Genomic DNA, 16,801 nt, shown 5'->3' on the forward strand with positions numbered 1-16,801 from the left:
GGTGGTGGCGGGGGTCGCGGCTATGGGGGTGACGGGGGCGGGGGCCACGGGGTCGGCAGCGTCGAGGCGGCCCGGCCGCGCCCCCGGTGATGCGGGCCGCGCGGCGGCAAGGCAGGGCTGCCGGATCCGGCGGCCGACGGGGGGGCCTGCGGGGCGAGGGGCTTCCCACTCCTCGTCGTCCGTTGTGACCCCCCGCTCGTGCCCTTCTGCGACTCTGACATGGTGGCGGCGGCTAGGGTTTCGGTGAGGGAGGGCCGCGGCGGCGGCGGCGCTCGAATCCGGCAGGGCTTCGTCTAGGGTTCCGGCCGTGAGCGTTGCTGGTCTGGGAAAGACGCGCGTCTCGAATACGAAATTTTGGCAAAGTCCCCCCCCCCCCCCCCCCGTAATATATCTGGGGACGGTTTCCAGTGGCAGGTATTTCGCGGATACCCGCCACTGGAGACCCTTCCTAGGGTTACAGGTGCAGGAGAGCTCCAGTGGCAGGTATTTCCGGAAACCCCGCCAGTGGAGACACACCAGTGGCAGGTGTGTGAAAACCCCCGCCATTGGTAATTGGAACAGAAGTGAGGGTAACCACATCCCTGTTCGATGCACCAGTGGCGGTTGTGTTGCATATATCCGCCACTGGCTATTATCTTGGCTCTAGTATTACATTCTTATTATATTCTGTGTATCTCTGAAAATTATGCCACCTGTACTTTCAAGTGTATAATAATTATTATTTCTTGTCTCACTAAATATTTCAATGCTAAATACATTGCTGAAATTCAAATATTTATGCTTTTGTAGTGTTTACTATGGTTAAAAATTGTTATAAATTACAAAATTGCTCAGAATGATCTGATATTTGGCATGGGGGCTGCTCACACAACAATATGCCTGTATATGAAGTTTGGTGTCAAAATTCCAAATGAAGCCAATAAGAATAACATATTGGGATCATCTAGGTAGATATCTCTCATACCTTCTAAGCCAACATCCAAAAGGTAGCATTATAACAACTTTGGGCTTGATTTTTTCCATGTGGATTCATTGGACTGAGAGGTGTTCCCATGCCAAGTTTCAGCTCATTTTGATGAAAATTGAATTTTATGGAATTAAATTAGCACCAAAGCCACACATAATCACAGAAATTTGTACGAAATACTATGAATTAATGTCTAAAACTAGTATTGAGAACAAACAATATTACTATACACCCAAAAGTACAACTGCTATATTTTTTGGGAACGCACAGAATATAATAGGATTATAATAGTGCATTTTGAAATCATTACCAGTGGCGGGTTTCAGGAAAGTAACCGCCACTGGTGATGTGGAGAAGATTTGGGAAATCCCAAGTCCTGTAGCACACACCAGTGGCGGGTTTCAGCGAAGTCACCGCCACTGGTGGATGCTTCCGGTGGCAGGTTTACCTGTAATCACCGCCACTGGTACACCTTCTGCGGGCTGCCGTGCGAGGCGAGGTGGGAGTTTAGTCCCACCTCGCTAGTTTACAAGCGGTTCGACCAGCATAAATAGCTTCCTCCCCTTACCTTTGCAGATTCCGAATAAAAACAAATGCCGCTCTCTCCTCTACTCCCGTTCGCCTGGCCTGTGGGCCCGGTACCCTCGGTGCCCACTGGTGGGCTCGGATTATAGCCCTGTGGGCCCGTGCTGTTCTGGCCTAGTAGGTAGTAGGCAGCTCCTGGGTTCTCGCCTGGCTGGACCCGAACCCGAAACAGCCTAGTTGACCGGGCGGGCTATAAAACTTTTTTGCCTCCTTTTCTGATAGCACGCAACAGTGGCGGTTTTCCTGGTAATAACCGCCACTGGTCCCCTTCCAGTGGCGGTTTTCCTTGTAATAACCGCCACTGGTACCCCTTCTGCGGGCTCCGCGCGAGGCGAGGTGGGAGTTTAGTCCCACCTCGCTAGTTTACAAGCGGTTCGACCAGCATATAAGGGTTTCCTCCATTCTCCCATCAGCTTCCGGTAAATCATCTCGCTTGGCCCGTGGGCCCGGTGCCTGTACTGTTCTTTGTGGGCTCGGATAACTGCCCCGTGGGCCCGTGTCCGCTCTGGCCTAGTAGGTAGTAGGCTGCTCCCGGGTTCGCCTGGCTGGGCCCGAACCCGAACAGCCTAGTTGACCCGGGCGGGCATAATTTTTTTTCTCCTTTATAATGATGAAACGAGCAAATAAAATATGCATTCACAGTAGAAAAATATTGCGAAAAATTTTATGGCATTTGTTCTCAAATTTGAACAAGTTAAGATTCGAACCTCGTTAGAATTGAAATTACATTGAAAATCATCAACGAGCATAGCGAACAAATTTACGGCATTTGTTTTCAAATTTGAACAAGTTAAGATTCGAACCTCGTTAGAATTCAAATTACATTGAAAATTACACAAATAGTGAACTATTGGACAATCTTGTCTTTCTTCTTTGTTGTCTTCTCTTTCCTCTTATATGTTTGGACCTCATCGTGGCTGCTTCTGGCATAGGCCCCGTCTTGTGTGGGTAATTTTGACTTCTTTCTTGTCTGGATCGTCCGTCTTGCCACCTCTTCTTCTTGCCTGGTCGTGGGATCGGGGAAACCTTCATAGTCTTGTTCTGAAGTTACTCCGTCGACCCCAACAATGCTTCTTTTACCTCTCCTCACGACTACGCGGTTTTTCGCTATCGGGTCTTCTACGAAGAAGACTTGTTTGCATTTGGAAGCAAATTGCCATGGTTCATGCAGCGCCGAGATTCTTTTGACGTTCACCTGATGACGGGGAATCTCTTTTGGCAGAATCATTGTTGTGAACCTATGATCTTCATGCCTGACATCACGTGCCCATCTGATGCGAAACATGGCGATGGTGGTGAAGGTGTAGTCAAGCTCCCAGATCTCTTCGACCACGCCGTAGTACGCTTCAGTCTGGCCTTCGCTGTCAGTCCCCGTCTCAGCTACGAGCACTATACCGCTGTTTTGGTACGTACTCTTACGGTCTTGAGCCTTGGTGTAGTACGTATACCCATTCATTGCGTACGACTGGTATGTGACGACGTTGCGGTCGGGAAGCCGTGACAACTTCTGGACAATCTTCTCATCTTCATTCGCCGCAGCCCTCGGATACCAAAGATCCTTCAGCCACATGGCGAATGTAGAATTGTGTTTTCACTGGATCCAATCATCATTCCTGTTAGGGTTGAGGTTTCGAAGTTCTTCGATGTGCATGTCGATGAACGGCTCGACCTCTGGCATGAGTTGCAGCACCATTGTGTGTGCTCTTATAAAGTCGTCCATTCTTTGGCGGGCATGCACATCAAGCTCCTTCCGGCCAAGTCCACCTTCACCTTCTACCTTCCCCTTATGTCGTGATTCGGGGACCCCTATGGGTTTGCGGTCTGCCAACCAATCAGTGCAGAACTCAACGCACTCTTCTGCATGATAGCCTTCCATGATGTTTCCTTCGGGACGCCCTCTGTTACGAACATATCGCTTCAGCACCCCGTTGTATCATTCGGGCCCAAACATGTTGTGTAGGAACGATGGCCCTAACAACAAGATCTCATCGGCGACGTGGACCATCAGATGGACCATAATGTCGAAGAACATTGGGGGAAAGAACATCTCACATTCACACAATATCTGTATCATTGCATCCCTCAGTTGCAGGCAACGGTCCACCGTGATGGACTTCTGGCCGATCGTGTCGAAGAAGTCACAGAACTTCATGACCGTCTCTCTCACCCATGGCTCCATGCAGCCTCTTATTGCAATCGGAAGTAGCTGCGTGAGAATCACGTGGCAGTCATGAGACTTCATGCCAACCAGCTTGTGGCTCTTCATGTCAACGAGTTTCTTGACGCTGGATGAGTAGTTCGATGGAACTTTGATGCCATGGAGACACTCGCACATTCTATGCAGCTCGGCTTTGCTCAGACTATAACACGCAGGTTTGCATCGCGTATATATCGTGCGTTCACCATCCTTGTTTTCCTGCGGCACCTCTTCCTCTATCGGCCACAGCTTCTCCCTTACCCCCATCCACTACAGGTCCTTCCGTACCTTTGGTCCATCTTGACTTGTCCGCGTGGTGCATCATCAAGCCCAATAGGCTGTCGCACACGTTCTTCTCGACATGCATGACGTCTATGGTGTGATAGCTCTGTAAGAACTTCCAGTAAGGTAGGTCCCAGAACACGGACCTCCTCTTGTACGTAAGGCCGCCACCATCTGGACCTGCAGCCGGCTGTGCTTTCCCAACCACGACTTCGAGGTCCCTGACAATTTCGTATACTTCGTGTCCAGTCAGTTCCCTCGGTTTGTGCCGCCTCTCTGCCCTCCCGTTGAAGTTTTTCTTATCATCCCTCCACGGGTCCTTCATCTCCAGCCACTTACGGTGTCCCATGTACACAATCTTTTTTGATTCTGGCAGGGACAACCCATCTGTCTCGTCCCCGCACTTTGTGCACGCTTTGTACCCATGTGTTGACTGGCACGATGAGTTCCCATTCGCCGGGTAGTCATGCACACATGTCAGGAGAGCTGCTCGAAGGGTGAACTCCTCCTTCTTATGAGCGTCCCAAACCTTTTGACCCTTCTCCCAAAGCTTCTTGAGCTCATCCTTCAGCAGTTCCAGATACACGTTCAGATCAGCTCCAGGCTGCTTAGGGCCCTGTATGAGCATTGATAGGTGGATGTACTTCCTCTTCATGACAAGCCACAGGGGGAGGTTGTATATGAACAGGATCACCGGCCATGTGCTGTGTTTGCTGCTCAAGTTTCCGAACGGATTAATCCCGTCCGTACTCATCCCGAACCTGATGTTCCTGGGCTCTGCGCCAATTTCGGGGAATTTGTCGTCCAGAGTCCTCCATTGAGCCGCATCTGCGGGGTGTCTGAGGACTCCATCATCGTTGCGGTACACGCCCTCAAGATCGATATCCGCCTGAGTCGCGTCATGGTAGATGAACCACCTGGCCTCCTTCTCGTTCTGGAATCAATGCTCCAGCCTGGTGCCACATGGGAGATACCAGACCGTCTTTGCCGCCGCACCACACTTCAATTCTTCCTCCTTGCCGCCGTCAGGATTGGGGTCTTTCTTCCTGTATCGGGATGTTTCGCATACTGGACAGCTGTGCATGTCTTTGTAGTCGCCCTTATATATGATGCAGTCCAACGGACAAGCATGGTATCTGATGACCTCTAACCCGAGTGGGCATGTAACTTTCTTCGCCTCGTACGTGCTCTTAGCCAACTTGTTGCTCGGAGGAAGTACCGTACGTAGGTAACTCAGAATCTCTGTGAATCCCGAGTCCACGATGTTGTATTTTGCCTTTACACACAAAAGCTCGAGCGTTACTTCTAGCACACTCTTATCCACGCCGGCATTTTCATATAACGGTGTCTCGGCATCCTCCCTCAGCTTCTCGAACTTATGGGACACCCTCTCATCCTCGAGGTCATCCAACTGATTCTGCAGATGCTGATCGTCTAGCATTTCAACCATCCTGCCGGTTAAAACGTCCTGTACTGGATCCAGACCACGGTATGCTTCTTCACCAGGCTGGTCGTCAGACCCCATGTTTTCCATCTCAATGCCGCCATCGGCTTCAATGCCATCCTCCCCGTGAGAAGTCCACCTTGAATAACCTGACACAAATCCCCGCATGAGCAAGTGCATCTCCACATCCTCTGCCTCGTACAGCTTGCTGTTCCGACATCTCACACAGGGACAACACATCTTATCACCCCCTTTCCTATATATGCATATGTTCCACGCTGGCATCGACAAAAGTCTTCAGCCGCTCTATCCACTCAACACGTAACCTGTCCTCGTATATCCAAGCATGGCCCATCGAGCTACAACACAATTTTTTTAAAAAATAAACAAATCAGCTTGCTCGACAAAAATGGAAAATTTCGGCATGACCTTTGCTAAAAAAAATAGCATTTTACACTACGAAATTCGATGCCTGCATCAAAAACAAATTACCCCCACCCACCTCGGCACGACGGCCGGTATCACATCACATAAGAAATACACGGCACGAAGGCCGGTGTCAACACACATTTAATATGTTTACACACGTAAGAAATACACGGCACGAACGCTTACACACATAAGCTTAACCCTAGGGCTAACCCCCAGGGGCTAAGCTCCCCCCTACCAGCTATATAGAGAGAGCTAGAGAGAGAGAGCTAGAGAGAGAGAGCTAGAGAGAGAGCTACAGAGAGAGAGAGAGCTAGAGAGAGAGATCTAGAGAGAGAGAGGGAGCTCATCCGAGCAAAATTAAAGCGAGAGAGAGAGGGAGGATCATCACTAGGGTGAGGGGGAGCTCCAGAGACAACGGGGGCAGCCCGGGAGAGCCGCCGGAGAGAGATGAGGGCTGAATTTCCCGCCGGCAGTCAAGGCACCATTAATGGTCATTTTGCAAAATTGGAGAAGAATAGGAGGAGGAAGAAGGGAGAGGAAGAGGGAGGAGAAGGAGGGAGAGCTACCTTCCGGCCGCAGCCATCAAATTTTGGCAGGGCTTCGCCGCCGGTGAGAAGCAGAGCCGCAGCTGGTCCAAGAAAGACGCACGAGCTCGAACAGCTTCGCGCTCATACAGGGGTTATATATAGGGAGGTCTCCAGTGGCGGGAAAATAGAACAAGCGCCACTAGTGACCTCCAGCGGCGGGCGGAGACATAAACTGCCACTGGTGATCTCCCTATAGTTCCCCAAAGAAACAACCGCCACTGTTGAGAACTTTAGTCCCACCTCGCTTGTTTACAAATGATCTGACCAACATAAAAGGGATTCGGCCGCCCATCCTATCGGTGGCTAACCAGTCAATAGTGACTTCCCAGGCCGCTGGAGTACGAAACGCGATCAGTTTGGTGCTGTAGCGTTCAAGGGAAGGTCACGGTTGGCTGAGTAGCTAGCCCATCACGTGCGGACTCACGAATGGCGGTTTTTTCAGGTGCCCGTCATTGCTAACAAATGGGGCATCCACGAGCAACGTCTATCACCGCCACTGGTGCTACAACATCAGTGGCGGTGACTATCACCGCCACTGGTGGTGCTCGTGGATGCCTCGAGAGGCCTCCAGTGGCGGTCTGTTTTTTGGTCCGTTTTAACCGTCACTGGAGGGGGATCACAAATAGGGTTTTCTGTAGTAGTGTGCACATCAAGGGACCGAAACCAAAATTGGTTAGAGCCTCCGATTAAGGCACATTTGACTCGGGAGTGACCTGTTGGGGCTTCCCTTGTACTTATCCTCTTGATCGATTTATGTTTAACCAAGATCAATATTCCAACATTCTCCCCCTTGATCGTATGGTTAAACTACATTTGTCCATTTTCCACAGGAATAAAATACCAAGGTAAGGCGTTGCAATAGCCAGACAAGTGCCATTAAAACTCAATACCCATAGTATATCATCCTGTTTCAAAAGGTAATCATTTTGCTTTTTGGGAGTGGTTCCTTTTAACGGTCCCTTAAAATTCCAGGATCATTAGGCCTCCAATAGTCCCATGCCGGCAACATGATCACAAAAATTACTGGGTGGTAAGCCTTTGGTTAGCGGATCCGCAAGCATATGAGTAGTGCTTATATGCTTGGCATCAATGGTTTGATCCTGGATTCTATCTTTCACAATATGATACTTTATGTCATGCTTGGCAGCAGCACTTGACTTGTTGTTACTCGTATAGAAAACTGCGGGTTCATTATCCCAGTACAACACCGATGGTTTAGAATGCTGTCTACCACTTTAAGTCCGGAAATAAAATTCTTTAGCCATACAGCCTGCCTAGTGGCCTCATAACATGCTACAAATTCTATTCTGCTTGCATCGTAGATGAAGCAGTCAAAGTTTGCTTGGAGCTTTTCCACGATATGGCTCCCCAAGTGAGTGTGAATATATAACCTGACGGGGATTTCTTACTATCCACACACCCGGCAAAATCAGCATCCGAATAACCAACAACTTCCAGGTTATCAGATTTTCGATACGTTAGCATGTAATTTTTTGTACCTTGCATATAACGCAAGACTTTCTTTGCGGCCTTCCAGTGGTCTGGACCTGGATTCGATTGGTATCTGCCAAGCATCCCGGTAACATAAGATAAGTCAGGGCGTGTACATACTTGTGCATACATGATGCTTCCGACAGCTGAAGCGTAAGGAACATACTTCATTTGATCAGTTTTAATTTGGTTTCTGGGGCATTGAAATGTCCCAAACTTATCGCCCTTGACTACAGGAGCAGGTGAGGAGGAGCACTTGTGCATATTGTATTTCTTTAGTACCCTCTCAAAGTATGCTTTCTGTGATAGTCCCAATGTGCATTTAGACCTATCTCGATGAATCTCAATGCCAAGGACATATGAGGCTTCACCAAGATTTTTCATATCGAAATTAGATGACAGAAAATTCTTGGTTTCATATAGCATATGCTTATCGCTACATGCCAACAATATGTCATCCACATATAGGACTAAAATTGTGAAGCGACTGCCTTTAAATTTGACATATATGCAGTTGTCCACAACATTTTCCGTAAAGCCAAAAGTTCGGATCACTTCATTGAACTTGAGGTACCATTGTCTTGAAGCTTGCTTCAAGCCATAAATTGACTTCTTTAGACGACATGCTAAATGTTCTTTCCCTTCCACCACAAAACCTTCCGGTTGAGTCATGTATACATCTTCATTTAAATCGCCATTTAGGAATGCCGTTTTAACGTCCATTTGATGCAGCTCTAGATCATAATGAGCCACTAATGCCATAACAATTCTAAAAGAATCCTTGGATGACACAAGAGAAAAAGTCTCGTTGTAATCGATTCCCTCTCGCTGTGTAAACTCTTTTGCGACAAGCCTTGCTTTATGTCTTTCAACATTCCCTTTGGAGTCATATTTAGTTTTGTAGACCCACTTGCAGCCTACCCTTTTAGCTCCATTGGGAATTTCTACTAAATCCCAAACATTATTTGTGTCCATAGATTGCAACTCGTCCTCCATGGCGGTTACCCACCTAGACGAGTTTGCGCTTTTGATCGCTTCCTTATATGAGGATGGGTCCTCCACCTTTCCTACATCATTTATATCCTCACTCATAAAAGTGACATAATCATCTGGGATGGCCTTCTTTCTTTCACGTTGTGATCTTCTCACAGGAGGTGATGGTGGAGGATCATTTTCTGGTTGAGGATCCTCATTTTCTTGGTCTCCAGTTGACTGGGGACCTTCTTCTGTTTTAGGATCTCCATTCGTCTCAGCGCCTGAGCGACGAACCTTAGGTTCAATATTTCGTGTCACGTTAATATTTCGTATTGGGAGATAAATCTCTTGGATGGCCGGGGACGGGACACATACCCGTTTCTCCTCAAGATTAATTTCCTTGACTTCATTGTCCTCAAAAAATACCGCTTGTCGGGTCTCCACAAATTTAGTGGTGTGACCCGGACAATAAAAACGGTATCTCTTTCCCCTATGAGGGTACCCAATAAAATGGGAACTTATCGTTTTTGGATCTAATTTCTTAAGTTGTGGATTGAAAATTCTTGCTTCTGCAGGGCAGCCCCGCACACACAAATAGTTTAAGCTCGGCTTCTTTCCCATCCACATCTCATAAGGTGTGTTCGGTACTGACTTTGTTGGAGCGAGATTTAATATGTGCGCAGCTGTCTTTAGAGCCTCCATCCATAGGCTAACTGACAAACTTGCATGACTGAGCATACTTTGCACCATATCCATGAGCTTGCGATTGCAACGCTCAGCCACACCATTTTGCTGAGGTTCACCAGGCATTGAATATTGGGCAACAATCCCATTTTCAGCTAGAAATTTTGAAAAAGGTCCTGGAATGTGCCCATAAGGAGCGTGCCTTCCATAATATTCTCCCCCACGATCAGAACGTACAACTTTGATCTTTTCATTTAATTGATTTTCAACTTCGGCTTTAAATATCTTAAATTTATCCAAAGCTTCAGATCGTTCACGCATGGGGTAAATATATCCGTAACGAGAAAAATCGTCCGTGAATGTGATGAATGAATCGAACCCGTCTACAGACTTAATATTCAAAGGTCCGCATATGTCAATATGAATTAATTCGAGGACCCGTGAGGCTCTTGTAGCTCCCTTCTTAATTGTTTTTGCATATTTTCCTTTAATGCAGTCAATACACTTGTCCGCATCTGAGAAGTCTAATGGAAGAAGTATTTCATTTTTAATAAGACGTTCCATTCTCCCCCTCGAAATGTGGCCTAAGCGACGATGCCACAATTTTGAAGAAGTACTTGTGTTTTTCCATTTCTTCTCAACATTACATTCATCATTTAAAACATTAACATCACTCACATTTAAAACATCAACCAAAGAATTAAGCATTAACATATATAATTTGCCTCGTCTGACACCGAGGCCAACGTCATTATTACAATGTTTGATAACGCATTGTTGATTTCCAAACAAACATGCAATAGAAATATCGTCTAAGCAAGAAACCGAAATTAAATTCCTACTCAATGTAGGTACGTAAAGGACATTATTCAAATGTAGATGAAAGCCGGTGTGTAGCTCCCATGTGAGAGTCCCCACGGCTTCAACATCGGCTTCCTTCCCATTGGCGACTTTAATGTTTCTTGTTCTTGCCTTTATGGTGCGGATCAAACTTAATCCCTGCAAAGAGTTTGCAACATGAACGGTTGCACCTGAGTCAATCCACCATGTATTTCAAGAAAAATCAACATACAATGATTCATCAACAAAAGTAACTTCATCATTACCTCTCTTCATCATCCACTTGAGAAATCCAAGGCAATTCTTTCGGAAATGTCCTACCTCCTTGCAAAAATGGCAAGTATTCTTCACATCTTCAGCAGAGGTGTTGGCGGCCTGGCCCTTGCCCTTTGGAGCAGCCTGAGTATCATTGTGGATGAATTGCTTCTTTGGGGCCTTTGAGGAAGATGCCTGGCCGTCATGCTTTCTCTTGGAAGAGCCAACATGGAAAGCCTGGTCCTTTGCCTGTTTCATGATCCTCTGTTCTTCCTCAACAACTCGAGGAGTCATCTCCGTGAGCGACCATTTTTCTTTCAAGGAATTGTAATTAATCTTGAATTGATCAAATTCTGGAGGGAGAGACTCTAATATCAGGAGGATTAGGATATTTTTATTAAGGACAAACTCCAAAGACTTAAGCTTCGAAGTTGCATTCACCATCCTCAAGATATGGCCTCTTACATTTCCTTCAATCACATACTTCTCAAGAAGCTTGCCAAGAAGCTCTCGAGAAACCGAACTTTTGAATTGTTCTTCAACTGCTTTAAGAAATTCTTTAGCATTGCCCTTGTCAGGGAGAGCCCCGATGATATCAGGGGAGATTGAAGTTTTCATAACAAGGAAGGCGACATGATTTGAATTGTCCCACTTCTCCAGCTTTATTTCATAAGCTTTCATAAGTTCATCATACCTAGCAACTCCAGTAGTTGGAGGCTTGGGTTTCTCTTCCCTGAGAGCATAATCGAGTCCATTGACCCCCAAACTCATTTCAACGTGGGACTTCCAATTCTGGAAGTTGCTCCCCGTTAGCACCTCAATGTTGTCATAGCGCATCAGTGTAGCGGCTGTCAATTATAACATAAGAAAAATCATAAGTTAATTGCATGATTAAAAATTTACGTTAGTAGATTAATAAACACGCAGGAGTATACAATTCTAAGTCATATCACCGTTGGGCAGAAAAGACAAAGAATTTTAGCAAACATAATGGGGTAGCTCATAAATTAAAACAACGTTTGTCAGAATTAATTTTAGAGCCAAAATATTTTACCAAATTAGACATCAAGAATATACATTATAATTTTAATCATTAATTGATGCCTAAAAGGTAAACATCATAAGACAAATTAAATATTCTAAATAAAGTATCTCGTTGGATCAACCTCATTTAGAATAATTAAGTGTCCAATTCCAGTCAGCAAGAATAATTTTCGGCCATTTTTCATTAATTAACAGTGCAAAACACATTAAATTGAACATCTTATAGGTTAAATGCACTGGAATTAAAGAAAAAACATTAAGACATGAATTTTTGCCGAAACTGGGCCGGCCCAACTAATTCCTCGCGCGGGCGCAGCGGATAACAAAAGAAAAATTGCACGGCCTTTTTAACTTGGGCCGAAGCCCGTGGCCGAAAACGGCCCAGAACCTTCCACACGCCCCTTCTGTGCCCTGCGTGATCCCCAGCCGTTGGGTCAGATCCAACGGCTGAGGTGTCTCCCCGACTGAACAAAATGGGCGAAAAACCCTAGCCGCCCCCTCATTCTCCCCTTTCTCCCTGTTCTTTTCGGATCCGGTACGGACGGCGCCGCCCGTGGCGAAACGCGCGTGCGACGGCGGAATCCCGGCGCGGCGGCGGCGCTCGCCGGACCAGCGTGCGCTGGACTTCGTCCCGCGCGCTGCTTCGTCGAGCGGAGCCGCCGGCGCTGGCGTTAGTGGCGGGAGGCGGCGGGATGGCGACGAAAAAGGGGCGGCGACGGGCCGGCCTACCACGCGCCGACGAAAGCGGCGGCTTTCCCACGCGCCGGAGCGACGTGGTGGCGGCGGCGGCGCCCTCGCATGCTGGCGTTGCCATGCGGCTCCTCCCCGAGGGGAGGATAGGCGCCGCCGTGGCCCTTTCATGGCGGCTGGCGGAGACTCTTGAGATGACGACGGCGGGACGTGATGCCGCCGTCCATAAGGTTAGTACAAAAAAATATCCCAAAACTCATTTTTTTTTATTTGCATTCTAGGGTTTCGGGTGAATTGGGGAATTTTTCTAGGGTTTTGCAATTCGTTTTCCCCTCCTTCTAATTTCTTGCTGAGTGCTATTCGTGAGTGAGCCCATTAATACCACGGCATAAAACAATCCGATTTCATTTTTAGAACATTAAGAGTGTTAATCTAACCTTAATTAAACGTTATCGTCAGATTAATCTTAATCAAACACTGGTCATCATTAGAGTACTAACACGAGGAAGATTTAGAGAAGATATAACCATATGTGCGATGGAGGAGGATGCCATGGTTGGAGATGATGTAGAGGAAGTAGTCGCACGATGGAGGTAGCGGCGTCCTTCCGGTCTGTACCGGCACTGCCCGGTCACCGGAGCGGACATCGTGGTTGGAGTCGATCTTCCCGATGCTTCAGCGCTTACCCCGATCGGTAGGGTCGTTGGGATTTTGGGTTTTTGGCGAAGCCCTCACGAAGATGGATAATACCTCGTGAGAGTGCCGGCCTCCCCTTTTATATGTAGCGCTGCACATCAGGGGACCGAAACCAAAATTGGTTAGAACCTCTGATTAAGGCGTGTTTGACTCGGGAGTGACCCGTTGGGGCTTTCGTACTTATCCTCTTGATCGATTTATTTTTAACCGAGATCAATATTCCAACAATGGAAACCTAGCAAAAATGTTAGTTACTTAGTGTAATATCATTTTTACATCAACCTGGACGTTTGGCAATGTTCAGAAAAGTTTAAAGCTTGAGATCTCTAATTGAAACACGATCATAACATAAAAACGCATTGTTAGGCAGTGACTGTAAACAATCCACACGTTAGAAGAAAAAAATATGATTTAAGTTCCTACGCGTTCTAGTGATTATGATCTGCAAGTACACATAAAAACAGGAATGAAACCATCAAAAGTGATTACTCTTGCATGGGATTATGAATCAACCAAAACTAATCTTTAGGAGATAAGCTACACATGTACATTTTCATGTGGCTGCAAGACATGGATCAGATTTTCCAAGTGGTAGATTAATCAGGTGTAGGGGTAGACAAAAAATTAGGCTGGACTGCACTTGTAATCATCTATATCTCTCAATCGAGTGGGACAAAAATTGTAGCAACCATGGCACATCTATCATGCGGCTGGAACCAGCACACTACGTGATCCTTACCACAAGTTGATTGATCTAACACGTAGAAACAAATTAACATGGACCAAACGAAGTGATGGATACCTAGATCAAAGGATGATCTGGGCGACCTGCTTGGGATTCACTTGCTGCTGTAGATGGGTGTACACGCCTGCTGCTCTCCTCCTCCTTTCTGCTGGCGTCGCTGCTCTTCTCCTCCACAACCAAAGCAATCTCCAGGGACTCTGGCTACTCTCCACGGCCAAGGCGAACTCCAGAGGCTCCTCCTCTTCCTGGCTACGGCTGGGTATGGGAAGTGGTTGGTTTCCAAGCCAATGAGAAGGAGGGTCGTGCGGTTAGGTATAAGGAACTGACGGGCTACATACGTGAGACTTCAACGGGACTTCGGTGAAGATATGGGCTGAATTAGGAAATGGCCCATTAGTGAAGGGATTAACCAAGTTAATTGCAAACAAGCACACAGATCTGGCCAGAAACTAGAGTACCTTGCGGCTAGCACATAGATAATCAATCAAAGTAAGCAAAACTAGACTACAAGTCAATCAAAGAAAGCAAAAAATAATTTCTAGCCAATCCTAAATTATTTTTGGATAGATGTTTTTTTTCTACTAATTTTAACAAAAGTAACACCCAATTTCAGGGTGCATGAAAGTGGTATGTTACAAATTACCTACAACAGCTGCATATGCCGCTTGATCATATGTGGTTGACGCCAGTTGCATCTGCTCCATTAGTCTATAAGTATAGTACTAGTAGTAGCACCACTACTCTTCTAGCATTGCGCACTTCTGTCAGGGCAATAATGGCAATCAGAATCTTGTACCTCTAGTACTACACAGATTTGATGCGTAGAATTACTAAATCAAACATACAATACTATTCATGAGAATGACCACGCATTATTACTTCGGTTCAGGTCCCTCTGTGACCAACTGTCTGCAGGTGGTGTGAGGATGGAGTACCAACTCCATATGCTGACAGATAGATGTAAATCTTTAATTTTGGGGTGCATGATTGCCTTCAAGCCAAACATTATTTTCAAAGTTTAGCTTAACTGTTGTCCCCTCTAACGATAACGCGAGTGTGTGTATATATATATATATATATTATATGTCTTCTGGTCATGCATGTCTACCGCCTGTTTTGCAATGAATGTATGCGCTTGATGATGCCTTTGCAAAGCTACATGGTTTCAATAACGGACGGGTTTATCTCTCTTATGATTTATAATTCCCTATTCTCAGTATGTCTGTTGCCCTCCTAACCAATTAAAGTGCATGTATAAAACACATGAAGTTCTCAACGTTGCTCTCTCATGCATTAGAGTATCTTTCAAACAACTCTCCAAATAATTGCTGGGTCTACTGGAGTACAGGACTGTAGGAGTAGCACTCCTATAGTACTATATATGCTCTGCTAACACTCCTGTTCAAGGCAATAATTGCATTCAGAATCATGAACGTTGAGTGCTTCACCGCCGACACGATCGAGACTAGAGCATGCAAGTGGGCACACCTATTGGTCCTATTCCATATGCATGTACGCCAACACTAATGCATGACTATCAATACCGCGTAAATTTGGTCCTCATGCCGGTCTAGGGTGATCAAACCCAGATTTGATCTGACGTGTATATGAATTGTTGATTTTTTTGCACATCGATGCATGATGTGGCTACTTTTCATGGATCCCATCATCTGAACTCATGAAATGACTGCGCTGCCACTCAAGATCTAACGAGGAGATCTGATCCGGCGGCGGCTCGTCTTGTGAAGGACAACGACGGCGAGACACACTCAAACTGGCTTGGAGGCGATAACTAAGTGTGGATCGGGAGGATGGTGATTGGATTAGGGACGTTTTTCCAAAAAACAAAATCCTCTCCAAACGATGTGTTGATCTGAACTGTTGATTATATTCAGATGGTGAAAATAAGTAGACGAGGGTGAGAGGGACAAATGACGAGATAACAAAATTAGAAAACGTAAATATGGAAGTGACCAGCTACTAAGGATTAGTTAGGCATTGCTGAACTATATTGTGCTGAACTTATTTTATAATCTCTATAGAAGAGTACACACAAAGCATGAAAAAGTTGGTTAGCCAAATGGAAAAATAGTCAAAAGTTGGTTGGAAAAGCTGGATTATCATTGTCCGCCTCAATGCCAAACGCAGCCTAAGTAGGACCACAAAAAAAAGTTAACTGCATCTAACCATTAATGCCAAATGCACATTTTCGTGCCTCTTGCTCCGTGGCTTTCTCTACAATATCCACATGATTCCAGCAAGGTATAGTGTCTGATCATACTACCACAACATAAGAAACATCAAGGAGAAGTTTTACTGCAGTTGCCACCACTGCTCCATATTGATCCTTGTTTCATGTACAAAACCCACAAAATAGCCAAAGCAGAACTGGCTCCTTCAAATGAACGATGAGCAGATCTAGATGCAAGTAAGCAAACCGGCCAAAAGGCTCCTTATCCTTGAGCATCGCTCTTAGATCTGGCAAGTGGTGGAGGCACCCTGCTTATAGCTAGGGAATGAGGGGAGCAAGGTCTTCTCCTTCTCCATCTCCTTCAGCATGACGACATGGTCGACAGCACTTAAGTGGGCAGTGGGTGCATCTGGTTGGACTTTCGAGACAGGGGTGGGTAACACCACGGTTGGAATTGGAATAAGATTTCTTTTTACGAGAAAAATTTGGATATTTGGATGGTAACTGAGAGGGCAAAGAATCTTTGTGACAGGGCTTCTGAAGTCATTCAATTTTCAGAGTAACATGGCTTTCTTAAGTCAGCAACCCATATGTATAAAAACTAAACTCAAGCAAGGTTTGGTGCATCTAATACAATTAATTTCTAGCGATCTCTATTTCACCAGGACACTCTGGGTTCACTCTCGTTTCACAATC

General features: G+C 46.1%; 1 protein-coding gene across 1 annotated transcript; it reads right to left on the minus strand.

Annotated features, from left to right (window-relative positions):
• Positions 1 to 10,368: 10,368 nt before the first annotated feature.
• Positions 10,369 to 11,067, minus strand: LOC112270885. The gene is made up of 2 exons (XM_024459432.1): positions 10,751 to 11,067; positions 10,369 to 10,643 (listed from the first exon to the last, which is right to left on the minus strand). The coding sequence occupies exons 1-2, from the start codon at positions 11,031 to 11,033 to the stop codon at positions 10,597 to 10,599; spliced, it is 330 nt and encodes a 109-aa protein (XP_024315200.1). The 5' UTR covers positions 11,034 to 11,067; the 3' UTR covers positions 10,369 to 10,596.
• Positions 11,068 to 16,801: the final 5,734 nt, after the last annotated feature.

Source organism: Brachypodium distachyon, chromosome 2 (genome assembly GCF_000005505.3).
Source record: "Brachypodium distachyon strain Bd21 chromosome 2, Brachypodium_distachyon_v3.0, whole genome shotgun sequence".
Taxonomy (NCBI): domain Eukaryota; kingdom Viridiplantae; phylum Streptophyta; class Magnoliopsida; order Poales; family Poaceae; genus Brachypodium; species Brachypodium distachyon.

Excerpts from the sequence above, each read along its gene's own strand:
- LOC112270885 (XM_024459432.1), bottom strand. The coding sequence starts at position 11,033 with ATGACTCCTCGAGTTGTTGAGGAAGAACAGAGGATCATGAAACAGGCA. Across the intron at positions 10,644-10,750 it reads CAAGTGGATGATGAAGAGAG|GGATTAAGTTTGATCCGCAC; the intron begins GTAATGATGAAG and ends AACTCTTTGCAG.